General features: G+C 38.8%; 1 protein-coding gene across 3 annotated transcripts; it reads right to left on the bottom strand.

The window, feature by feature from the left end:
- Positions 1–1,214: 1,214 nt before the first annotated feature.
- Positions 1,215–13,671, bottom strand: LOC147848292 (mediator of RNA polymerase II transcription subunit 23-like). 3 transcript variants are annotated; one of them, XM_087338525.1, is made up of 12 exons: positions 13,525–13,671; positions 12,713–12,852; positions 11,883–11,926; positions 10,646–10,745; positions 8,708–9,634; positions 7,950–8,220; positions 5,948–6,195; positions 4,221–4,446; positions 3,433–3,689; positions 3,106–3,189; positions 2,930–3,024; positions 1,215–1,604 (listed from the first exon to the last, which is right to left on the bottom strand). In XM_087338525.1, exons 2-12 carry the CDS (start codon positions 12,791–12,793, stop codon positions 1,382–1,384), a joined length of 2,556 nt encoding a protein of 851 aa, XP_087194651.1. In that variant the 5' UTR covers positions 12,794–12,852; positions 13,525–13,671; the 3' UTR covers positions 1,215–1,381. The 3 variants fall into 3 exon arrangements, with proteins under 3 accessions (XP_087194651.1, XP_087194652.1, XP_087194653.1); XM_087338526.1 differs by having other exon boundaries at positions 10,646–10,733; XM_087338527.1 differs by lacking the exons at positions 11,883–11,926; positions 12,713–12,852; positions 13,525–13,671 and having other exon boundaries at positions 8,708–9,473; positions 9,584–9,634; positions 10,646–10,733.
- Positions 13,672–26,570: the final 12,899 nt, after the last annotated feature.

Here is a 26,570-nt window from a genome sequence, read left to right as displayed (position 1 = left end):
TTTCTCTCTACTCATATACTCAATTAGAATTCAGCCATATAATTTGGAATCAAGTAATGACCAATCATGATTTTCCTAATACTATCATGGGATCTCTGGTTTTTGAGATTGGTTCAATAGTATGTTCTGTCCAGTTAGCAGGAAAACATTCACAAATACCTCTATTATACATGTGTCCAAGAAGTGGGACCTAGGTTTCACAGGCGTAGATAAAATACTACCTACAGTCCATCATCAACATGGGCCTTTTCAAATTGTAATCAATTGATGGCATTTCTCAACTTTCGTGGAATGAAAAAGTGGAAAAATGAGGGAAAAGCCATGTGGATGGGTGCAATGACTTTTACAACCCTTGTGTGACTTCCTTTGGGAGGCAAAAAGATACAAATCAGGCCAGCCACTGTATGCTTCAAAACCATACTAATCAATTGGCTCCTGCTAAATTTGATCTATAGCATGCCGAGTCCTGTTCTTAGCATATGTATCCTTTCTGCATCCATCCTCCACCTTCAGGTTAGATATGCATGATCTGCTGCTAAGCCAATACGTCAACTAGAGATAGTGAAAGTGAACTCTTTTATCACAAGCAAGAGGATTGGAGATCCCATTAAGGAATTGGTTGTGCTTGCACCTCCTCCCTTTGGGGTTCAAACACATCAAAGCACTTGGTGTTGACGATTATCACAAGCCATTGTATATCACTAATCCATGAGCACTACCCACAGCAAGAAAGTGTTTGCCACACTCTGTTACTTTCTTCATATTTTGAGTTTTTCGCTTTAGGCTAACTTCTTTTGCAAAATTTCTCTATACATGACCTTGTTTGTGTCCAACAACATTGTTACATCCTCCAAACATGTGTAGTGAAGTTCTTAGTATGTGTACTTTAGTCTCCTAACAGTATTGTTTACCCCTTTTTTGGTAAATCTTTCAGTATCATTGTATTAGCCAGGCGATGGAATGTGAGATATACATGTAGATGATTTGCCTACTAAGAAAAAGATACAACAGCCTCTTTAACGTCATAGACACTATTAGATCAAAGACAAGCTGGTAGTATTCATATTAGGGACCCACAGACATTTGGACAAAGTTACTCTTGACATGGCCCATTACCTCAGAAAAGGGTTAGCACAGCTCAATATAAGAACAATAAGCAATGGAATGTGAAATGTATATGTAGATAGATTAGCCTACCAATATATCCTCATCCATAAACAACCCAACTTCATAGAGCTTATTAGAGTAAATACAAGCTGGACATATTCCTAATAGGGCCTCGTAGACATTCAGACAAAGCTACTCTTAAGAGCCCATTATCTCGAACGGGAGCTCTTTGAAAAGAGCACTCCTTCAAGAAGACTTGTGTGAGACAGGTTGCTCATTTCTGTTTCTTTTGTTCATCAAAGTACAAGCAACACAATGTACCATCGAAAAGTACCTTTATATCCTTCTTTACAAGAATAACTTCTGGTAGTGATAATATGATATTGAGACACAAATTTTCTGCGAGTCGGAAAAATCGATGCTCTCCTCGTTTCCCTTTCATAGTAATTATGATTTTAGCAATATCATAAAACAATTGCTTCACTTTGCCATGGTACCTGCAATGTCAAAATATGATGCTTTATGTGGGGCAGTTGGCAAAAAGTAAATGCACCAATACAGATAATTACATATTCTTTTTTGAAGAGCCAGCTAAATAAAAACAATATGCCACAGCCTTTTAGTGGAAAAAGCACAAAAACAAAGTAAAAATTGTTAAGAGGCATTTATAGCAAGGAGTTGAGGTACTACAACAACCAATGAATCAGGGGTATTTATTGCCATATTAGCTGGTAGCATACTTGCCTTCATTTTGGGGAGTTAGCTGTGGACCTATACCCATCCATTTATGGAGGCCTATAGCCAGGCAATATCACTAGTTGGAGCCTATTTAAAGGCTTTTTCCCTGTTCGTTTACCTGTCCAGCTTTCACCCATCTAGTTTTAGCCAGCCTCTCTTTTGTATGCTCATTTGAGTTTGTTTCCTGTAGCTCTTATGTGTCTCCCACTACCCACACAGGTATCAATGCTTGCAGTCTTTTCTCTCAGTTTAAATTTGCAAAGATCATTCTCTTTTATGTATAGTGTGTGCTTTTTGTTTCTGCCATAATTTCTAATAATAAAAACAAGTTACTGGCTGTGACTTGTTCAAAACACGACCAGCAGAATTAAAAGCTCAATATTTATAGATAGGCGAAGGGTCTTCCAAGATTACCAATAAATCACCCCCCCACCCACATACACATGTTGGAGGGTGGCAGCTCCAGACCTGCACTCTCTTTCATCTTTATTATCTCTATTCTACATTCTCTCTCTTCCTAGATTCTTCTCTGTCTAGAATCTAGGACTCTTTAAATGCCTTCTCTCTCTTAAATCTGCAACGCTTTAAATGCCTTTTCTCTCTTCCACTTTTTCCAAGATATTCCCTCTTATTCCTAGTTTATTGTACCTGTTTGGTAGTACAAGAGTCACTTAACTACCAAACAACCATTTCATCCACTTTCCCCAATTTTGTATAAATAGGCTATACCAGCCTTTTTAGAAAAGACTTTACTTTTGTTGCTACTTACAAAACAAGCTCTACTCTTTGCAACCATTTTTTTTACTGCTGTCTAACAGCCTTCTCACAGCTTGGCTGTGTCTATTTTGTTCTAACAACTGTTCCACTGCTGCTATTAACAGCTTTTCTCACAACACACACCTTATATTATTATTTAATGTCATTCTAGACAGTTAGAACTTTCCACATGAGCATTTCCAATGTTTTCCCATTTTCAGGTACTTATAAGTTCCACCAAGCAAAAGATAGCACCAGAAAACTCTTGAATCGAAATCTCAAATTCATCCATATTTTAAAACCAAAAAATTAGACGAAGACTACCTACCTGTAAAGAGGTAAAAGGCGATAGTTCAGCAATTCAAGAATTGATATGGATGTCCCTGATTTCCCTATTGATTGTTGATATTTGTGCATCATGCCCTGATTTTGAGAATATTGCAACAATTTCACCATGGCAAACAGTCCACAATTTTAACAAGTCAAATATAATAGAGTTCTTACAGTTAGATGACACCGGAAGAGTGTATGTGGAGCAATCAGAAGAAGACGGGCATAAGTTTCCATCATGGCAATACTTGGCAGCATCTGTGTTATCATTCCAGTTGACAGAATAAGCAACTCAACAAACATAGAATTGCAGTCCTGTTTCAGCTAAGCTATTACTAACTATAAACTGACACTGACACAATGATAGACATTGATTCTGTACCTAGCATAAATAGTTGGATTTCTATATTTTGATAGAAATAAATTTCCACAACAGAAACCAGCATAAATGGCCTCACTGCCAATAGCATTACTAAACGAAGAAATAGGCTAATAATTCACCTGACCACCAAATATTTGATCCTCAATCTGCCCTATAAGTCGAGTACAGAAGTGCAAAGAGAGACCTGACAATAAAGGCATGGGCAAAGGTTGTGTTTCTTGCATGACTCTCAATGGGCCTCCGATATCCCGATAGCCACTGGACATCATCCAGTTCATCATAGCATCACAAACAGATTGGCTCATTGTATGTGACACAACCCATATCATTCCCATAGATTTCTCGTCAAGATTAGAATAGTCAAGCAATCGTTCACCTGAAAAAAAGAGATTCAGAATTGTCAACCATTACTAACTAGAAACATTAAGGTATTTCAAACATTATGACAACAAAAATATTTGCATCTAGAAAAAACATTCTAAGCAGCAAATCATTCACTCTATGGCACTGTTATTTCCCTTAAATAGCTCATCTAATGTAAGTGCTATGTTTGTGTAGAAGAATAGGGTGATATGTATGAATATTGGTTCATCATAGAATATGGTTTTCTAAAACCTCCATAACAGATACTTAAATATATTTAATCATCTCATCATCCTGCTATCTGGAGGACAAATATCATGTAGAAAGCACCGAATATCTGAGATCTATTCTCTCTCTTAATTGATGGATTCGCTTTTCAGTGTCAAAAATATATAACACTCTGAAAGTATAGCATTGGATGGCAAACACTCTCTGAAAGTTCATCTATTCATTTAATTTCCTGAACTGTAACTCTGATAGCTATGGATGAGACAATTATATATACGAAATGTTAAAACTTCATGGTAAAAAACACTGATTACACCTTTTAAAACCTGCTTCCACCAGTCTTCAATCTGCTTTCCTTTCTGCTGAATGTCATGCTTCCCAGAAAATTGCTCCATCACACCAGAACGGTTGGATAACCATAACTGTACAAGGTGAGGGCTTCTAACAAAATCTAGCAAGATACTCTCTGGAGAAATGGTACCATTTTGTTCTGAAGCGGATTCCTCTTTCAGGAAGGACAATATTTTCTGGATTGTTTCAACCTGAATTGAGTTGCAAAAACAAGTTACAAATGTTGTATACACGTCCATTGATAAGACAATAAACATCCTAGGAATATGTCTATGTGTTTCAATGTGAGGTGAAAACCTGCAAAATAACAAAGAGAGATGTACAAAGTCTCATGTAGACACTAAAGTTCTTAGAAGCACTCGAAGTAAAGAATTTAAATTTGAAATGGGATCTCCCTGAGTTGTAGACAGTCAAAAAGAGATTGTCTGAGGAATAGGCCATCTCTACTCATCCCTTCATGAACGTGATAATTTTCACATAAAAAAAACTGTACTATTAACAATGAATAAGTTGGACCCTTGAGTCAGCAAAATAATGCCCCCTGAAAGTAAATAACTCCATTTGGTTTGTGTATGATATGCTCTTATCATGTCCATAGCCCACTGATGGGAGGGCAGCGTGCATTACCATTTATTTCAAGCGAAAATGTGAGTGTAAACTGTGAAGGCTGAATTAAAGGTAAATCCAATGGTTTAAGGGTAGGATAATTCCACCATATGACTTGGAACAAATCAATAAGGACCTTAAGGACCTATTCAAATTAGCTTTAGAAGTGATACTTAAGGTTATGCCTATAACATGCATGCCGCAGATGTGAGATCATCCCAATAACAGCCCTAAGACTAGCATTTAAGAGGGCTAGCCAAATGCTTAATAGGGGGATGGGTAAGAAGAAGGAAATACAAAGAGAAGCTCAAGAAGAAGCCGCGTAGCAGCGGCAACTGCCAAGAGGATGGGCATTCTCTTCAATAGTAATTTGTTTTTATCTTCCCATATAATTTTCCTTAAGGACCTATTCAAATTCGCTTTAGAAGTGGTCCTTAAGATTATGCCTATAACATGCATGCCGCAGACATGAGATTGTCCCAATAACAGCCCCAAGCCTAGTATTTAAAAGGGGTCGCCAAATGCTTAATAGGGGGATGGGTAAGAAGAAGGAAATACAAAGAGAAGCTCAAAAAGAAGCCACATAGCAGCAGTAATTGCCACGACGATGGACATTCCTTCAATAGTAATCTGTTTTTATCTTCGATACAATTTTCCTTAAGGGAGCTACAAAGGAATGAGAACTCTAGCAAACACCCCAGCTATAAACATGGCTTCCATTAACATGTTAGGAATTTCATAATTCTATATGAAAGAAGGCTATCCTAACAATCAAGTTACCATTGGAAGTGAGAAAAGAAAAAGAGAGAGAAAGTTCATGCAATACAAAAGTAATTGATTCAGGGAGGATTGCATTTACCTAGGCGTTTAGGTTTTCTTACTCTTGCAAGATTGGTTTTGAGGTTCTACATATAGCTAGTTCTCTCTTAAAATATAATACTCTTGCAAGGGTAAGGTCAACTGAGAATGAAGTATTAGATTCTAATTCGAGAGACAAATATGATTAAAAACAATCATGCAAAATCTTCTCACTTGGAAAAATATTTAAAACTTTATATAATAATTATATATCGGGCAAATGAATACCTTCTTTGGATCAGTATTCATTGCCAGGATTACTGTCTCAAGTCGGAATACTTGAACAAGCAGCCATGTCACATGATTGCTTTGAATTGATCGTTGATCTGGTTGAGAGAAACGTGTAGCTAGCACATCAATGAATTCTAGTATGTCAAGAAATCCATGTCTCACAAGAAAAAAGAAAAGATCAGCAAATGAAATCCATTCTAGCCATCGATCCCCTTCTACATCCCGCATTTGAGTTGATGTGGCAGCTGCAAATAATCATAGCACTACTCAGAATAGAAGATACAATATTAAAAGTAATCCTGTGTCCCAAACAAACCTCTATGAAATTTCATCATGTTTTATTATGCTGATTACAACAACATCCTTCAGCTACCCATACATTATCAATACATTCATACCCATACCTATTATCGATACATTCATCTTGACGGATGTGAGCTTTCTGATGCATTAAAACTTTTAGTTGATTACATATAGCTTTCTTACTCAAAACATATTTAGAGTAGGACAATAAGATCAACAAGAAGTTTGTCTTCCTTTTATCTAAGGACATGAGTTTTTGAAACATATTTGCGTAGTGTGATAGGACAGCTGCGAACTTCATCACATCAGCTACAGATTGAGGTAGGCAGATATACACGACTACCCCTAGAAGAGAGAATTTGCCAATTGTGTCATCAAGGAGTGGAATTTGAAGAACACTACGTTTGTCATTGTAGTGTTTTTTATGAAATCAGAGGGAAGATACCATTGCCTCTTTAAACATCAGCTACAGATTGAGGTAGGCAGATATACACGACTACCTCTAGAAGAGAGAATTTGCCAATTGTGTCATCAAGGAATGGAATCTGAAGAACACTACGTTTGTCATTGTAGTGTTTTTTATGAAATCAGAGGGAGATACCATTGCCTCTTTAAACAAGGCTTTGGCCCACTATGCAAGGTAATGGAATATGAGGACCAACGACGCCTAGGACTTTTCTTGCTAGAGCTCAAGAGACATTGGGAAAAGTTGTTGAAGAATACAGCCACACAAATTCATCCACAAAGAAAATCACACCTTTCTTTAGCCCCATCACTCCTAATGCTAGAAGTCAACAAATGGGCTTCAGACCAGGACATAACAAAGGGGTTACAATTGATCGGGCAATGGCAATTTTCTGTGCACATAGGCCTCAGCCCCATGGACCACGACCTCAACACCCTTGTCATCGACAAATAAAAGCCATTATCTCCCGCCATCATAGGTGCTTCCCTCACTTCGGAGACATTTCCATTCTGGATCGACCTATGCAAGAGATCTTTCGAAGACAAAAGCTACAATATACCTAACTTGAGGATCTCACATGTGCCAAAAACCAGATTCCCTCATTTCTTTTCTTTTCATGTTATTTACTTTTATATTTACTGTGTAATATTTATTTTATTTTGATTTGTTCTCAAAGACGAGACAACACTTAAGATGTAATCTCTTATTTGGTCTTATAGGCCATTTTGGCCTCTTAAAAGACGTTAATATTTCTTTCTTTCTTTCTTTTCCTCATGCCCCCTTTTGTACACAACAGTGTCTGACAGTTCTAAGTGGCTTCCATTCTGTCAAGGTGAAATTTACATATCTCCATGTTAACAAAAACTTTGCATACTTCACAACAATTAGGCCCCAAAATGTTTGAGCTCTAGATAACTAACATTTTCTGATAGATGACCATTTGCTGAAAGACCCTGAAAATGGTGCTGCCTCACTATTGTATGGACAACATTATTATGGCTCTTAAATAGCTCTATATAAATACGCACAAGCTTGCAAATCTGTTTTAAAACATGCCCTCCACTTACCAAGATTAAAGAAGATATCTATCTCTAAAATCTGCTACTACAAGCATTTAAATTCTTTTCAATTCCTCTTTGAATTTACAACCCTTACAGAACCCATATTTTTGGAAAAGTATTAATCAAATAAGACTTAAACAAAATGTAAATTGTGGGTAGAATAGAATGCCTGTGGGTGCAGATTGCATAAGCTCCATAATCCGATCAACAACAGCTTCACAGGTCATTTCTGATGTAAATACAAAATTTGGCACACTTGAGATGAAGTATGCTGGCCGTGATGTTGTTGGTGATGCAGTTGATGGCTGCACATATCTTGGAGCTGCTATTAAAACTCTTCTCCACCAATCTGAAGAAGGTATAACACGTAATCCATGCCTGAGGCACCGCAGAGCCCTTTCCCACTCAATACTACCTTTAGGAACAGTGGCAGAAATATCCTACAACTCAAAACCCACAGCACAACAAACTCATTGCATACATTACAAATCAAGTTGAGAAGAAATGCATTTAACTGCTGACAACATGCATCTGCATCTGGCATTAATACCCACATGAAGGGAAAATGGTTATACATGAGTTTTGTACAACACCTTATGTTCTTCTAAATATGCTAATACAATTGTTTGGGTTTATGATGTGAGACATTTGGTTCACTATGGTATTCATCATTGTCTTCTACAAAGCCTAGAAGTATTTACATGAGATAAGTACATTTATCAAGGGCTTTTAGACACAGCAAGGCCTAACACAGTTATTATCTCTACTGTTGAAAGGGAAAGTTTTACAGCCTGCAATCTTGGCCACAAGTAATATCAAAGAATACTAATAAGCTTATGTGGGTATTGCTATAATTATTGATAGGTCAATATGAAACATGCAGGTTATAGAAGAGTATTTCCAGAACTAGGAGATAATGGAACTTACCTCACCATGCAAAGGCTCACCCATTGCACCTTGATATGTTAGAGCAACCATGCGGAGGGTTGCAAAGGTGGGGCAATGCAGATGTTGGTCCAGCATCTGCATGTAGGAGGAGATTTTATCCCTCCTACGATGGACTTCTAGGAAGAATGGGAAAAGCACTGCATCATCAGGCCAATTATCCAAATGTATTTGTGTATGATCATGCAACAAAGCATAAAATGGTAATCGGCTCTTTGTTTCATCCACCAAGGCTTTGATAATATCCAAGCAATCATAAAGCCACTCCATCGCATCACGTTGCCTTGCCATGAATACATAAAGCTTCCTTTCTTCACTGATATCTGACCCCATTGCATCCCATGTGTGCACCCACTGAACCATGTGACTTAATGCTTCAAAACATGTGACAGGGTGTAAGAAATCTGATGTGTCAAGGGCTATTGAAAGTACTTTGCAAACAACTTGACGAAGCCAAGAAGCAGGTTTCGTTCCATTGGCAAAAGGCATCCCCTTGGTAGGCAATGCAAGTGAAGATGTATCGGTTGTCTTTGCCGGAGATTGAATAGTGGAATTGTCATTGGCTGAGTACGGAGGTGATCCAATGATTGCAGAAGCAGGGGAGGCAGGGGGTGCTGGTGTTGACACTTGTTGCAAAACCATAGGTGATGTATGGGAACCAGGAACTGCTGTATTATTTCCTACCACATTAGAGCTAGACTGCATCAAATGTCTAGGTGGGGAAGATGACTCTGTTGCAGTTGCAGATCTTAGGAGCATAGGTAGGAAAGAATCCCAGTTCAGTAAGCTTAGTCTCAACAAAGTATGAAGTGCAAATAATAGGAATTCTGTTTGGATTGTGTGACCACTGCTACTTACGAGCAATGCGGCCAAAATGGATTCAGCTACTAGTCTCAACTGTTCATGGTCCTGCAGAAAACAATCAAACCTATCATTGTAATTTTTTGAACTCATAACTTGCTTTTGTATTGTCAGAGATATTAATATGGTATTTCCTCCCAGTCCTTTTTTTTAGTGATGTACCCTAGTGGTATGCCAATGTTTTACTAACCCATGCACATGGGTTCAAATCTATTTCATTCCTCTCACATTGTTCTGAACATTGTCCTCTCCCTACACGCATTCCTCTCACAATCACAATGTGCACTATTGAAAGCAACATTTATCCATAAAATTCTCAAACATTGACAGTCAAGTCACTAAATTCGACACTTATTATGTACAAATGATTCAGTTTTGGTCCCATAGGTCATATTTGAGCTTTGAAAATGATAAGCAAATCTCTCTCTCTCTCTCTCTCTCTCTAAAAGACACTTCTTACACACATCAGAGGATGGATTCATCATCACAATAATACAGCCACACAAGCTCATCCACAAAGGCCAATCACAACTTTCTTTAGCCCCATCACTCCTACTAATGCTACGAGTCAATCAAGGGATACACAAATAGGCTCCTGACCAGGACAGAACAAAGGGGTTACAATAGATCGGGCAATAGCAATTTGTCATGCACGTAGAGCCCTGCCCCAAGGACCACAACAGCAGCACCCTTGCCATTTACAGATAAAGGTCATTATCTCCCGCCATCGCAGGTGCTTCCCTCGCTTCGGAGACCTCTCCATTCTGGGTCGACCTATGCTAGAGATCTTTCGAGGACAAAAGATACAATATGTCTAACTTGAGAATCTCACATGTGCCAAAAACCAGATTCCCTCGTCTGTTTTTATCTTATTTACTTTTATATTTACTGAGTACTACTTATTCTATTTTCATTTGTTGTTCTCAAAGACGAGACAACACTTAAGATGTAATCTCTTGTTTGGTCTTATAGGCCATTTTGGCCTCTTCAAAGACGTTAATATTTCTTTCTTTCTTCTTTCTCTCCCTCCCTCCCTCTCTCTCTCTTAAATGGTCTTACTGGAAATTGGTTTTGCAAGTGAATAAGATCGTTTGCAAATTCTTCATCTTTTGGAACTCCTTGCTTGTCTATGTCCCTGATACGTTTCCTGAAAATAATTCTGACCAAGTCAACTAATTCAGAAGTTTGGAAAACACTACTTACAATAATTCTGTTATCCAACATTCAAGAATAAATATTATGGTGAACATACATAAATTAAATATTTGAAGTCTAATATGCCTTGTAAATTTTTTCTTGAAAAGACTCGTTTACCTATTATTGTGTTTTTTCATTTATTTAATTTTATTGGCATCAAAATTCACATGACACGTCCAGATATGGATACTATGCAAATATCAATAGTTTATTTGTATTATTTATTGTTCTTATTTGCAATCACACATATACCTAAGAGATAAGTAGAAACACAATTTTCTTCCACTTGATACACAGAAACTGATCCAAACGTGACAGAAGGGTGTGGAGTCCCATTGCTTCTTGATCAAGCTAGACATCAGACAGGAATATTTATAATTCTCTTATCATACTATGTGGCTATGTTATAGGCATAGCTTGAGACACCAATTCTAACAGCTAATCTTAATGGATTTAAGGGTAAGATGAGCGGCAACCAGCTATTGTAGGACTTGAGACAGCTTATAAGGATCTAGGACACATGCTGGCTCTTTCCACACAGCGTCTTAGAGAAATAAAAACTTTGTTGGTAAGGCAAAGGTCTCTTGTTGCAGGTATGTTATCTACTGGACTTCCAGGGTATACGGCATATTCAGTGGTATGGGATGCTGATAAAATTTTGTATTCCTAGCTTATCCTTTGCTCAGAGTGGGAGGTGTGGTTAAGCACCCTTAATCCATTCTTTCTTTAATGGTTTAATATCATCAGTATTGATCATAATAAGCGAGTACGGTTTTGGATTTTCTTCTTTTGCTTTAGAGTTCAATGACAAATCCCTTATGGTGTTATTACCCAAAGATTATAAAAGTGCATGATTAATTGCGAGTCCTATATATACAGCACATAGATAATAACATCATGTTGCATTATATTCTATCTGAAATTTTTTCAATCAGTACGTAGGCATCAAAGAGCCTCTAAGGATAAAGAAACTTAATCGCTCTTATGTAAGGCAGATCAACAACATTATTTTGAAGATCTATTTCCATAAGTGAACATTTTCAATCATTGTTGAAGCACTCAAAAAACAAAGGGTAAATAATATTCTACCAATACTGACCCAATATCTTTCCGTGTGTCCTCATTCTTAGTGTTCTTTGGGCCCTGCAATGCCATGATCATTTTAGCACAATGCTTTTATTTAATATTTTGACAACCATTTTTCTAGGAAATCTATTATATGAAGAAAATGAAAAGCAAATTTTAATTTTTATCAAAATGCACACTGGGTTTGGAGCCACATCTCAGTTGAAGTTAGTAGTATTACCAAAGAAAAATACTGAATGTTTTAAATTCTAGTCACGCATATAATAATATTAGGATATAAAAGAGATAAATACATTAAAATAGCATGCCTCACTAGATATAAAACATTAAAATTCGTAAATAAGACATCATTTTGATTGGTTAGATGCTCTTGAAATCTTTTAATACTCATGAAATTTAGTAGCTTTTATACCAAACAAAACAGAAAACGTTATTAGAATGTGAGCACAGGGCTCGACAATGATGTCTTTTAACAGATTTGAGTTTTTTAACATAAAGCTATTAAAATGTAGTGGACATGACTCCTACAAGCACATACACATATTTTTTACATTAAACTATTCAAATGTAGTTGAAAGAAGAACTTATATAAATATGAAGAAATGGGCATCAAGCTTACATCCATACCACTAGATAAATATTGAATAATTTTGATCATTTTAAGAATTTTAGCCTAGAACTATTAAAAATTTAGTAGGGACATATATATGTATGAACGAACATTATTCTTACATAACCCATGGTTATAGAGTAAAGAGTTTTAATGTATTTAAAAGTTTCAGCATAAAGTCATCTTTTGCATATATATCTATATAGAAATGAACATAAATCTTACATACATACCCCTAGGTAGAGATTAAATATGTCTTGCACATTTGTTTTCAGGGCTTGTAATTGTATTGTTCTTGCATTGTTGGTCTCCATAGCTCAATTTGGTGATCCAGAATGCATGAATGGAGCAGAATTTCCTCTATCAATCCAACCTATAATAAATAACCAAACTTACATGGTTCATATCCTCATAGGTTCTATTTAGATCCCTAAAAAACAAAAGAGTAAAGGAAAAAACATATCATTTATATACTGCTAGGTTTTCTCTAAAACCATAAAATAATAAGGGAAATAAACACATGGTTTATATCCTACTATGTTTTCTCTTAAGTCTGAAAAAAAAAAGAATTGGGGGGAAAGACATGGTTCTTATCCTACATCATTTTATATGAAACCCTAAGCAAACAAAATAATGAGGCGAAAACACACTGTGAACCGTTAAAAAACAAAAAATGCGAAAATACAAAGCGTTTAAAAGATTTTCTTTTCTCTGGAACCATAGAAAACCAGTAATGTACTAACCTTAAACAACCATTTATATATATAAAAACATAACTGTATATACATGCTATAAAAGATGAGCTTCATCTTTTGCAGAAACCCTAATTTTCGGAGCGGGAGGGAAAAAAATAGCTCCCAGACTTTATTTCATCATGGAATAGACATTTACTACAATATATATAAATGATTACCCCGCGATAAAATCAACATTAACGAAATAAAAAAGAGGAGAACTAGGTCTTTGGAAGAAATCCCCAATTTTTTCAGACTTGGACAAGAGAAAAACACAAAAAAAAATCAAAAAAGAAGAAGAAGAAACTTACGGTCAGTAGAAAGTTGAAGCTCGTCTACTTCAGAGCGTCAGGTCGATAGAATGATGGAGAGTAAAAGATGGGGGCGAAAGACCTCAGTAGTGACTCTGCGCTTCTCTGCTCATTTTCTCTGTTTGAAAAAAACAGAAATTGAACCATTTAAGAACTGTGCTTCTTTTGCTGTTTGCTGTCTGTTTTTTGCTTTTTGCTTTTTCTGCTTTGCTTTTTGCTTTTTGCTTTTAGCTAGAAACGACAACGGAGGAGATTTTTACTAATCTTCTTGAAAACTGCCGGAAACCCTAAACCGGATTACAAAAAGCAAATGTTTCTTTTTTGCTTTTCGGATATATCGAAGGTCTTGCTTGAAAGGGTGAAAACTGGCGCGATTTAGGGGGTCAAGATTTACTCCATTGAATAACACGATTAACGCTACAAAACATGACAATTAACATCAATTTTAATCATCATGAAGTTAGCACATTATATGTCATTGAATTGTGTAAATGATTTGCATTGATACGTGATCATAAGTGAAACAATACATTTGGTCTCTCTAATTATGTGTATTGAAGTTTATCCAAAAGCATCGTTCTGCTTCTTAAGATAACTAGAACGGGTAATACCCTTGATGGCCATAACCCTCCAAATGAAAACCTTACCTTTGAATAAAATAGGAGAATGCCAACAATCTCTAACACGATTTTCCATCGCATGATGTGATGGACTTTGAAACTTCCCATTCTCTCACAACCCTCCTTGGCATCCACTCATGTCGTTGGATTAATTTGGGATAGGCATCACTTGTTTTCACTTTGGCAAGGCTCTCATGTCCCTCACATGAGCAATCAATCTCGATTGAAGAGCCAACAAAAATGAGTGATCTGACTTTGCAATGCATACAATCCTTGAATATTCGACCAAATGAGTAATGTAATTGTTATCAATCCCAAATCTAGTTCTGCCTGTTTGAACATCATTAATCTTCTTTGGCCATCCACCATGGCATCTTGCACTAAATTCAAACCATCCCTTGCCATTCAATGAACTTGAATTTAGATCCAATGTCTACAAGACCTCCTTTTGCAATGAATTTGTAGATTCTCTGTCTAATGGAGGATTTCATAGGACCATCCAACACCCTCTACCCAAAAGCTAGTAAATGACTAGCTATCATTAACCCAAAACATGTCGTACATTTATCATTATTCACTACATTCCACCATGAGACTATTGTATTTGTTTCTCCAAATAGGATCCCATCCATTTCAATAAATAAGTCATGAACTTTATCCATGGTTAGCATTCCTCAAACAAACATCGAAATTAGAATGAGACTCATTGTGCCAACATGTGTTCATATATATTTAATATTCATGTCCCATCAAGGCTTGTTGGAGTATATAAACATGCTTCCATGTCACCCTAGGAAGGCTTGTGTTTTTATTCCTTTGACATAATAGAAAACTCGTTGAAGTTGCCAACCTATCAATAACAATTGGTCCTTGACTTTTTAGGATATCCATTGAACTAGGCTTGCATTTGATGTTGGGAATAAAGGACCATTTATGCATATTATTAGTGGGTGGGCATGAACATGTCCTCACACTTTAACCTTCATATATGTATATATATATATATATATACCTAAAAACCTAAAGGGAAGACATCTGAAAAAATGGATTATGCATCTCTATATCATTGCCTCTACAATGGTCTCTCTCTATATGTTTGTGTATGTGTGTGTGGTCCAATGATGTTAGTTTATTCAACGGGTCATGTTTTCAACATGCCTAACAGTCAGCGCGATAGGTCACATTTCAAAGTAGGTGACAATTAGCACAACTCACGACATGGTAGCACAAGAAGGAGACAAGTAGTGGGTTGAATTTCATCACAATTCGCCCATGTATAGGTTCTCTACAAGCAATCCACTTATGCACTAACAAAAGCTTGCGATGCTTTTGTCAACTAATGTCTAGAGTTCTCTACTCATGGAAGAGATGAATTGGCAAAACAATGCATCCAATAGGACCTCTGATGCTTTGCATACCAAGGCTATGTTACAATAGAGAGGCAAACTTGATAGCAAAGCTCGTAGTAAATATGTAGAATGGCATAATTGTGGCAAGAAGAGTCACTTTATATGTGACTACTACAAACGGAAGAACGAGAAAGGAAATGGTATAAAGACACATGATAATGAAGATGATATGAAGGAATGAAAACCTAAGAAGAGCAATGTAAAATTGAAGAGCTAAATGTGGGCAATCATGACAGTGACACGAGAATGACATTCTTTGTCTCTTCATACTATAATCCACACAGGTTACTTGTAGATAAAAATGGTGACATGCACGCTTCGATTCTCGATTCATATGCTTCTTTTGACATTAGTGTTTTTCTGATGATACAAGGTTGACATGGTTTGTCCATCTCGGGGACAACTATGCACACAACAATGCAAGTATTGGCACTGTGCATTTGTAGTTCCAATATGGTATTTTCTTCACACTTCAACATGTACAGCACATACCTCAACTAAAGAAGAGTTTGATTAGCACATGTCAACTAGATGATCATGGATTTCACTTGACAAATTTCGTCCTCCACATTGTCGTCATGAGGCAAGGAGTTCAAACCATCATAGACCCCATTGGTGGCAAACGGGCAAGAACGGAATGCTTTCACTCACACTTCCTTCCATTAATGTTGAACTAAAAGTCCTACTCTGATTGTTGTACCTTAGTGTGAACATTCCCTATAGTTAGGGCTCAGTTCCCTCTTGTATAACTAGGAGGAATTTCTCCTTGTACAAACTAACGAATGTTATACATATCTTCTCTTTTGCTACTTGTGTATCTCTCTCTCTCTGTCTTTGTCTCTCTGTACATTCTTTCTCTGTGTATATCTTGAAACAAAACAATGATCACAACACCTCACACTTACTCTACACGTGCTTGCTTCACATCAACAAGATCCACACTCATGCTTCTGCATAGGAATCGGCAACGGTTCGGTTTAGGCTTAACCAGTTTGGCCTTATCCATGCCAAACCAGCTAATCCTAAACCATTTTGGGGTTCTCAAACTTGAACTGAATCGATCCCTAAACTGGTTAAGCCAAAACTGAATCGTGGACCCGAATTGTGAAATGGTTTGGGAACCGGTTTGGGACAAAAAAGCTGAAGATACCCAAAACACACCACTACCACTTCCTCCTACTCTTCTTCTCCTCCTCATAAATCCCACCCCCGTGGCCTTACCACTAATGAGTTAAACTCAACTCCAAGTCCCACCTCTGCGACTCCCTCTTTGTAGACTATTATGATTGGTCGGTTGACATCCATGAATCCCCCTACCTCCCACCACCCGAACCATGAGGCCCGAGGCTATGACGATCTATTACTCTTGGTGATCCAATCTTTCTCCAAAGAATGTATATAGCACTCAACAACAAGGAGGTCCCTTAATCGTCCACTATGCAAGCTCTCTCTCCCTCTCTTGTCACTCAACAATATGTTGGCTATAGCTTCCTGTCAGTCTCTCTGTCAACTTTCAAGTTCTAACTTTTAATTTCTAACGATCTAATTTCTAACTTTCTAAACCCTAATTCTTAAATGGCTTTAACCGTCTGGTTTGGCGAGGCTCAAGCCAACTCAAGCCGAGCTCAACCCGTTTAGGTAGGCTCAAGCCTAAACTGAGCGAAGCCGAACCGTTAAGTCGATAAACCGCTTTAGCTAAACGATTTAGGCTTGAGCCGAGCCGTTGTCGATTCCTACTTCCACAATAGTTGACAACAGTCTACCGATAGACTACACACAATTATCGACTAGACACTATTAAGTGTCATCAAGTGGTATCAGAGCGATCTTGGAACTAGGCAATGTTGATATAAGAAGAGGTTTAGGGTTGTGAGATCAGAAATTTCGACGACAAATTCTTTGCCTTATGGAAGGAGATGATGCAGGATGTGTTGATCATTAGACGTAAGATCGAAGCGATCAGGCACAACAGTCGACCATCAACAATGATAGCTGAAGAATGGTGGTTTCATGACGAGATCACGAGATCGCGAGATTGACAATCCGAATGCATATGGACAAAAATGTCTACTTCAACATGGTGAAAGAGTCAACTGCATTCGCCCTATGGGAGAAGCTTCAATCAGTATATGAAAAGAAGTTACGTTGTTGTGCCTTTCGGTGCCGAATCGTTACGTGAGTCTGGTGGAAATCGCCGAGGTTTTGGACTAGGAGGAGGAGAAGTTTAAGGCTAATAAGAATATGAAAGAGAAAAGTAGGAACCTCGTGAATTTCATGAGTATAGTGAATTAGTATAATTAGTATTAAGAATATCAATAAATCAACCCAAACTTTCAATAGATTGGAAGAGAGAGATAGGAAATCGTGAATCACACGAGTATAATCAATTCAATCAATATTTAGAAAACCCAAAATCGACAACAACCCTTTACAATTTGCTCCCCCCATCCTTATATAGTGATGGGAGAGTTTAAGTTTACCACATGCAAGCATCATGCCTTTTCTAACTCTAGTGTTCATGCACACTACATGTGCATGATTGGGTTTCTATCACACCTTTTCATTTAACTCGAGTGTGTATGCATGAATAACTTTTTCTATCATGCTTATCTAGAATATTTACATAGGATAAAGTTTAGTATAACTTTAAAACTCATAATGTGCTAGTACAATGGTAAGGCTTAAAATCGCTAACATGGAGGTACAGGGTTCAAATCTTGCCCTATGCATGTAACATAATTATTATAGTATTTTCTCTTATTTCTTTATACTTAAGTCAATCGGGTACTCCACGCATATTTTACGTAGTGTACAAAGTACACTACGACAACGCTCCTCCAAACTCATCTTGATTTGGCAGTTGTTCAACATGAAGATGAGGGAGTCAGAGTCGACAACCTCCCATACCAACACCTTTAGTCAAGTGTTGACCGAACTCTCCTTGCAAGGCTTGAATTTTGAAGAAGAAATCAAGGCATTTGCACTCCTTTCGAGCTTCCACATGAGATGGGAAGTGTTTTGTACCACCATCACCAATAACTCGACGAACCTGACACTTGATGAAGTGATCAAGGTGGTGTTGTCTGAAGAACTTTGAAGAAAGTCGATGGGACTCACCAATGACAATGTCGAAGCACACTTCTTTGGGGAATGGCTTAGAGAATCGACTACGACCAAAGCATGCCAAGAAAGAGAAACGATTGACAACGGTCGAAGTCGAGAGATGCACCTTTGAATGCCTATTACACACACTACATGAAGGCCGACCACCAAATTGCCGACTGTTGGACATTGAACAAAAAGGGCGAAGGCTAAAGATTTGAGCGGAATACATGCTCTTTCGACTTGAATCAGCCATCATCTAGCAACCAAATCCATGTCGCCGAATCACTATCGGGAGAAGTCCTTTCATTAGAAGGCTCCTTGACCAATGAGGTCATGTATAGTGCATGTCAAGATACACAAACATGGTTGCTTGATTCGGGCGCCACCTTTCACGTGACCCCCCATAGAGAATGGTTTTCGAACTTTGAGACTAATGTCGGCTCGATTTGACTTGAAAATGCGCAAGAGTACAAGATCATTGGAACATGTGAAATACCCATTTGGATGTCGAATGAAGCATAATCATCGTACACCAAGTCTGGCACGTGTCCAATCTTCAAAGGAGTTTAATCTTCATCGACATGTTGGCCGAAGATAGGTACAAGACGACATTGAGAGAGTCTTCATGGAAAATCTTGAAAGAAAATCTACACATAGACCATGGTGTGAAGTACAACAATTTGTACCCACCCACAATGTATAGTTGGGAGGGATCACTCAACGTAGCGGAGATGCCGACATCGTCATTGTGGCTTAAGTGACTCGGCCACATGTCATAACAGGGCTTGAAAGGCTTACGACACTTGGCTACATGCCGAATCTTCAACATTCGGAATTCGACTTTTGCGAGCACTGCCAATATGGGAAGAAGACCCGAAGTTCTCACTCTACTCACCACGAGACGATATGAATACCCTTAGAGCTATTTCATAGTGATATCTACAAGCTAATGCCCCAAAGATCTCTAGGCGGTGTGTGGTACTTCATCACATTCATAGATGATTATACACGCACGGTTTGGATTTATCAATCCAAAGACGAAGGGCTTGAAACATTCGCTTAGTGGATAATTGAAGTCGAAAACAGATCTGGCCACAAGGTGAAAATTTTCTATTAAGACAACGGAGGAGAATACATCTCTACAGCCTTCGCGAAGTACCTGCCCGAAAAAGGGATCTGGCACCAACAGACAACTCCCCACACCCCGCGATGCAGAATAGTGTGGCCAAATGGTGTCGTGTCATATGGTGCCAGATTGTTGCATGATCGGGTGGAACCACCGAGGTTTTGGACTAGGAGGAGGAGGAGGAGTTTAAGATGGATAAAATTATGAGTAGATTGAAAGAGAGAGAGAGAGAGAGAAAGAAAACTCGTGAATTCACGAGTATAGTGTATTAGATTAATCAATATTTAGAAACTTAATAATTCCCCAGGAATTCAACCCCTTTTACATTTTGCTCCCACCCTTATATAGTGATAGTAGAGGCTAAGTATATCTCCCCACGTGGCAAGCATCGTGCTTTCTCTAACTATAGTGCACACTAATTACGCATGAGTAAGTTTCCTAGAATATATATGTGAGAATAAGCTATTGTATATATCAAAATCTATAATTATATCACTCATGATGAGTTAGTACAACGGTAAGTTTTGGGGTTTTCATAAAGGTACAGGGTTTGAACCCTGCCCTGTGCATGTAACATATTTTCTTTGTAAATAAAATGAGGAGCAAGAGTGGCTAAGATGCAGTGGAAGGACTGTGTGTGTGTGTGCACGTAAGGCAAACAGAGAGAGAGAGAGAGAGAGAGAGAGAGAGAGAGAGAGAGAGAGAGAGAGAGAGAGAGAGCTTAAGCCAAAGATAAAAGAATGTATATTACATTAACCAAAATACTTCCAACGGTAACTAAGTTACAAGGGGTTGGTTTAAATACCAACTAAACTAGGGCAAGTGCCCTTTCTACTATTTACAAAACTAGCCTGATATGACCGTGAGCTAGTGTGAAACCTATTACTGTGGGAAGTTGAGTTCGACCCTCAACACGCCCCTTCGAACACAAGTTCCATTTGTCGAAAAGTTGTTTCGGTTCTGTCTTCGGAATTCAGCTTCCGGCATTCATAATCCTCGAACTGGATTGTTCGGCTTTTTGGCTTCTTGCTCGTGTTGCATACTCACGTATCGTTGCATGTTGCGTACTCAATCAATTGCGTATAGTGCATGTGTCACTTGCAATACTCCTCCTCAAGCTCGGCAATGTGGATGTCGCGAGACCAAGATCCAATGCGAATTGCCCGAGCTTGTCGACTCCTAAGGCCTTCGTAAAAATATCAACAATTTGGAGGTGCATATTGATATGTTGCATATCGATATCTCCGGCTTGTACGCGCTCGCAGATGAAGTGGTAGTGCACTTCGATGTGTTTAGTCCGTGTGTGGAAGATGGGGTTCCGAACGAGGTAGACGCTGCTCATGTTGTCGCAGAAGAGGCGAATTGGATCCGTAATGGGAACGCCCAGATCCTTAAGTATGTGCTTGAGCCATACGGCTTTGCATGCGACGATTGTTGCGCCCCTGTATTCGGCTTCTATGCTCGACTGTGCGACTGTCGACTGTGTCTTACTACTCCAAGAGATCTCTCCGCTGTCAAGGGAGAAGATGAATCCAGATGTGGATCGTCTGTCCGCTTTGTATCTTGCCTAGTCCGCGTCTGTGTATCCTCTTAGTGCAATCGAGATGAAGGTTTCGCGGATTCTGCATGAATTGGCTAAGTAGGCCGACCGAATAACTGAGATCGGGTCGCATAATGGTGAGATAGATTAAGCTGTTGATCAGTTGACGATACTGAGTTGACTCACACACGGCTGTGCTAGAATCGACATCCATCTTGAGATTACGATCAAGTGGGGTGGAGATAGGTTTGCATGCGGCCATTCCGAACTTGTAGAGCAAGTTGAGAACGTAGTGCCATTGAGAGATCATTATTCCGACTGGTGTTCGAATTACAGTAACCATTCGGTTAAGTTCGCACTTTGAACGCATGGGTGAAGTGCGCACTTAACCGAGCTGCGCATTTAGGGGTTTTATGAAAAATTTTGGGGCTTTTTGAAAATTTTTAGGGTTTCTTGAAATTTTGCCCTTCTCTGTTCATATCATATGTTTCTTCATTAGAAAAGTGATTGATTTATGTGATATAATTGACCTAAAATGTTTATGGTTTCAGCATACTCTTGTTGGATATCACTTTTTCTCGATTCCATATTACCTTGAGTTTTTGCCTTTTTGCTAGGCCTACCTAATGAACTTCCTTGGATATGATGAGATTTTTCTTTGCATTCTCTTCCTAATGGTGGGAGGTTTGAGGAATCGTTGTAGAGATGGAGATGGAGGAGAGCGAAAAAGAGAGAGGAGGAGCAATGGAGAAAGCATAGGCTAGAACAGAAAGAAAATAAACGAGATGTACAGAAAGAGAAAGAGAGGGAGGAGGGAGTGAAAGAAAGAAGGAGAAAATTAAGAATGAACGAAGGCGGTGACGGGAGGAGGTGGCGGCGGTGGTGGCGGGAGGAGAGATGGAGAGAAAGAAACAAAATTAAGAAAGTGAGGGAGGGAGGGAGGGAGAGAAAGAAAGAAACATAATTAAGAATGAATGAATACGGAAAAGGAAATAGATAATTGGGTTAAGTAGGAAAGTTTATTTTCTTTAACGAGAATCAAAATTACCTACTCACAGTTCTACACACACATACAACACATAACACGCACACAAACACTACGACGGGAGAGACCAATTTTGAGATTTTGTTCTTTTTTCCTTGCATTTCTCTTTGTGCATTTCCAGGAGACCCCACCCACCATCACGTAACAAATTCTTTTATTTTATTTTTTTGTTAGAAACTCCTTTCTTTTATTGTTTTTTGAATGTTTGGAACATAGTTTTAATTTTGTTTGATGTAATTTCATCATGAACAATGTAATTTTTTTGATCAAGATTTTGACCTCTATAAAAAAAGCGCACTTAATAGAATGGTGCACTTAAGTGGGCACACACTTAACCAAATGGTTACTGTACTTCAATGCCTAGGAAGTAATGGAGCTCGTGCAGGTCTTTCATTTCGAATCTGCCGGAGAGAAGTGATTTGACTTTGTTAATCTCGGCGAGATCCTTTCCTCCGATGACCAAATCATCCACGTAAAGGATGATGACAAGCGGGCTATCTTACTCATGTCAGATGTACAAGGAGATTTTGACATTCGAAATCTGATCTTATGAAGATACTACATGATCTTTGAGTGCCACGCATGGGGTGCTTGTTTGAGGCTGTAGAGTCATTCTAGAATGTAGAGTAATATAGAATATTCCTATGATATTAGATTTCATATTCTAGAGATTATACATATAAGAATATTAATACAATGGTTAAGGATTTGACATGTGTACAACAAAGTCGTGGGTTCAAATCTTTTCGAGTCATAATGTGAGTGTCATGATCCTTTCGATGCATGATGTGACTGTTATCATGACACTATCCCCCTTCTTCGACGACACGTCTCACGGGTCGTAGGGTTTGTATTAGGACCTGGTTTACAAGGATATTGGCAATGAAATGCATTGACGAGTTCTGCAACATTGGAAAGATTTGTGGCAAGTTCCCAAGTTCGATCATTGGGGGTATAGCCTAGCCAATCGACTAAGTAATACAGCTTGTTGCGCACGATTTTAGAATCGAGAACGGCAACAACTTCAAATTCAGGCCCGTCCAAGAACTCGACAGGTGGTGGGGGTGTCGTAAGACGGCCCGGAATTGAACTTGTAGTATAAGGTTCCAAAAGGGATACATGAAACACCGGATGAAGATGCATTTGCGGAGGGAGGTCAAGACGAAATGCAACATCACTTATCTTACCAGTGATCATGTAAGGGCCAAAACATTGGTAATCCAATTTACTGCAAGGTCGAGTGGTCTTGATGTTGTGTTGGAGAAGCCATGCATGATCCCCAATGCGGAACTTTTTTGAGGAGTCTAGACGATGACGATCGGCAAGCCTCTTTTGTGTAAATTGAGCATCGTGCAAATTGTGGAGAATGTTAGCTTGAATTTCTTGGAGGCGACTAAGACGATCCTCGGCAGCAGGGTTGATAGGAACTTCTGGATGCGCATTCATCGTCCACTGAGGATGACAACTCGTATTTGCGAAAAATGGGGAATATCCTGTAGAAGAATGGGCTGAGTTGTTGTAAGCGAATTCCGCCAAGTGCAAAAAAGCAACCCAATCATCTTGTTGATAGTTGATGAAACAACGAAGATATTGTTCCAATGTCTGGTTGGTACGCTTTGTTTGGCCATTTGTTTCAGGATGATAGCCCGAAGAAAGCTTAACTGAAATGTGGAGAAGTTTGAACAGGTGCTTCCAAAACTTTGAGATGAAATTGTGGACCACGATCACTAATAATATCATCCGGCAGACCATGTTGCTTAAATACATCCCGCATAACGAGATCAGCCGTCTCTTGACTAGTAATCGACTTTGTACATGGCAAGAAATGTGCCATTTTGGTAAATCGATCAACCATTGTGAGAATTGCATCAAAACCTTTTGAAACTGGGAGATTAGTAATGAAGTCCAAGGATATAGACTTCCAAGGTGTTTCCGGAATGGGAAGTGGTTGTAGTAAGCCATAGGGTCGGTGACGAGGATTCTTTGATCGACAACATATATCACAACTCCGAACATACTCCTCAACAAAATGACGAAGGCGAGGCCACCAATAGCGTCGAGAAATTAATTCTAGAGTCTTGTGAACTCCAAAATGACCAAGCATTGGTGAGTCATGGCAATGTTGCAAAACTTGTAGCCGTGGGGGACCATCAGGAACATACAATAAATTTTGTCGAAATAGAAAACCATCATGCCAATAGAACTGACAATAGTCATTACGAGGATTTTTCGACTGTGAGCAAGAAGCACGATCCGGGACGATATGATCCAAAACATCCTTGGCGAAATCATCAGTGGCCATATGATCTCGAATGGAATCAAGAAGAGTGGAATTTTCAAGAGTTGTTATGGCGTTAACTACCATTAATCGTAATCGATTAGGACCCAAAATGATTTGTTTTTGATGCTCAAATGCAGGTTCCCTTGGACGAAGTTCCATATAAGAGCGCCGAGAAAGAGCATCTGCTTTGCCTTGTTGCATCCCAGGGCGATATATGATGATAAAGTCGAAGTGAGTCAAAAATTGTGCCCACCGGGCTTGTCGCCGACTCAAGACTCGAGCATTTTGGAAATAAGTCAGGTTCTTATGATCATTGTAGACAATGATTTGCTGAGAAGAACCTTCTAGGAAATGTCGCCATTGTTGAAACGAATCCACGATTGCAAGAAGCTCTTTGTCATGGATCTCGTAGTTGATCTCTGCAGCTTCAAACTTTCGTGAATGAAAGGCGACAGGGTGTAGTTGTCCATCATCTCCAGTGTGCGAGAGGACACTCCCTAGTGCAAAATCGGATGCATCGGCTTCGAGGATGAAGCGTTTTGTTGGGTCGACATGTGCTAAGATAGGTGCCGTTGTAAATGCTCGTTTTAAGCTTTCGAATGCCTCGACTGCATCTGAACTCCATATAAATGGTTGATCTTTATGTGTGAGCTGAGTAAGCGGAAGCACAACCTTGGAATAATCTTTAATAAATTTTCGATAAAAATTTGCAAACCCGAGAAAACATTGCACATCACGCACTGAAAGGGGCGTTTGCCACTCTAAAATTGCTTTTACCTTCGTGGGGTCCATAGCAATACCATTTGACGATACAACATACCCCAAAAATTCCACTTGATTCTGGCCGAAACTACACTTTTCTAATTTTGCGTAGAGACCATATTCTCGGAGTCGGCACAGTACTTGACGAACATGTTCATCATGCTCCTCTTGGGTCTTTGAGTAGATTAAAATATCATCTAGGTAAACTATAGTGAAGATATCAAGAAAATCTCGAAAAATATCGTTCGCCATATGTTGGAAAACAGCAGGTGCATTTGTGAGACCAAATGGCATCACTATATACTCAAAATGTCCATAGCGAGTGCGGAAAGCTGTCTTCCATTCATCCCCCAGGAGAATCCGAACTAGATTATATGCTCCGCGAAGGTCCAACTTCGTGAAATATTTTGCACCACTGAGACGTTCCAAAAGATTCGGGATTAATGGTAGAGCATATCTATTTCGGATAGTCACTTTGTTTAGCCCTCGATAATCCACGACCAACCGAAGAGTCCCATTCTTCTTCTTAACGAAGAAGATAGGTGCACCAGCAGGGGATCTAGAATGCCGAATGAATCCGTTTGCCAGATTCTCATCAATATATTCCCGCAAAGTCTCTAGCTCTACAGGGGAGAGATTATAAATTGGGCCCCATGGAGGTTCTTTCCTTGGTTGTAAGTCAATAGGGCAGTTGTATGGCCGATGCTCCGGCAATGTATTGGCCTTCACCTTATCAAAGACATATGAAAACTCCTTGTATTTCTCTGGTAGTTTAATATCCGCTTCACGTGAAGTGGATGATGGAGTTGCTATTATTGCGAAGACGAACATGGCCTCGTTCCCCCCTTCCTCCCGCAACTGTTGTAAAGAGATGGGCGATAACTCCGGGGATCTATTAGCACATGTAGGAGAGAGGGATGCAGGATTTGTGCTTTTTTCCCGGGTCTCCTCAATTGTTCTTTTCATCCAATCAATCTTCGGGTTATGGAGTTCAAACCAGGGGAGACCTAGAACTATTGGGTGATCCGGACTACGAATAATATTAAAAGAGATTATGCTTGCCAAATTGCCAAGAACTATCCTAATTGGCTCGGACTCCTCGACTATATCTCCTGATGCTATGGGATGTCCATCAATGACTCCTACGGCTACTGGGCT

This window comes from Azolla caroliniana, unplaced genomic scaffold (assembly GCF_043228905.1).
Source record: "Azolla caroliniana isolate FFs.n. ecotype wild unplaced genomic scaffold, voAzoCaro1.0.p SCAF_416, whole genome shotgun sequence".
Lineage (NCBI taxonomy): Eukaryota > Viridiplantae > Streptophyta > Polypodiopsida > Salviniales > Salviniaceae > Azolla > Azolla caroliniana.
The sequence above is the reverse complement of the archived record's forward strand: the minus strand, read 5'-3'. Positions and strand labels throughout refer to the sequence as shown.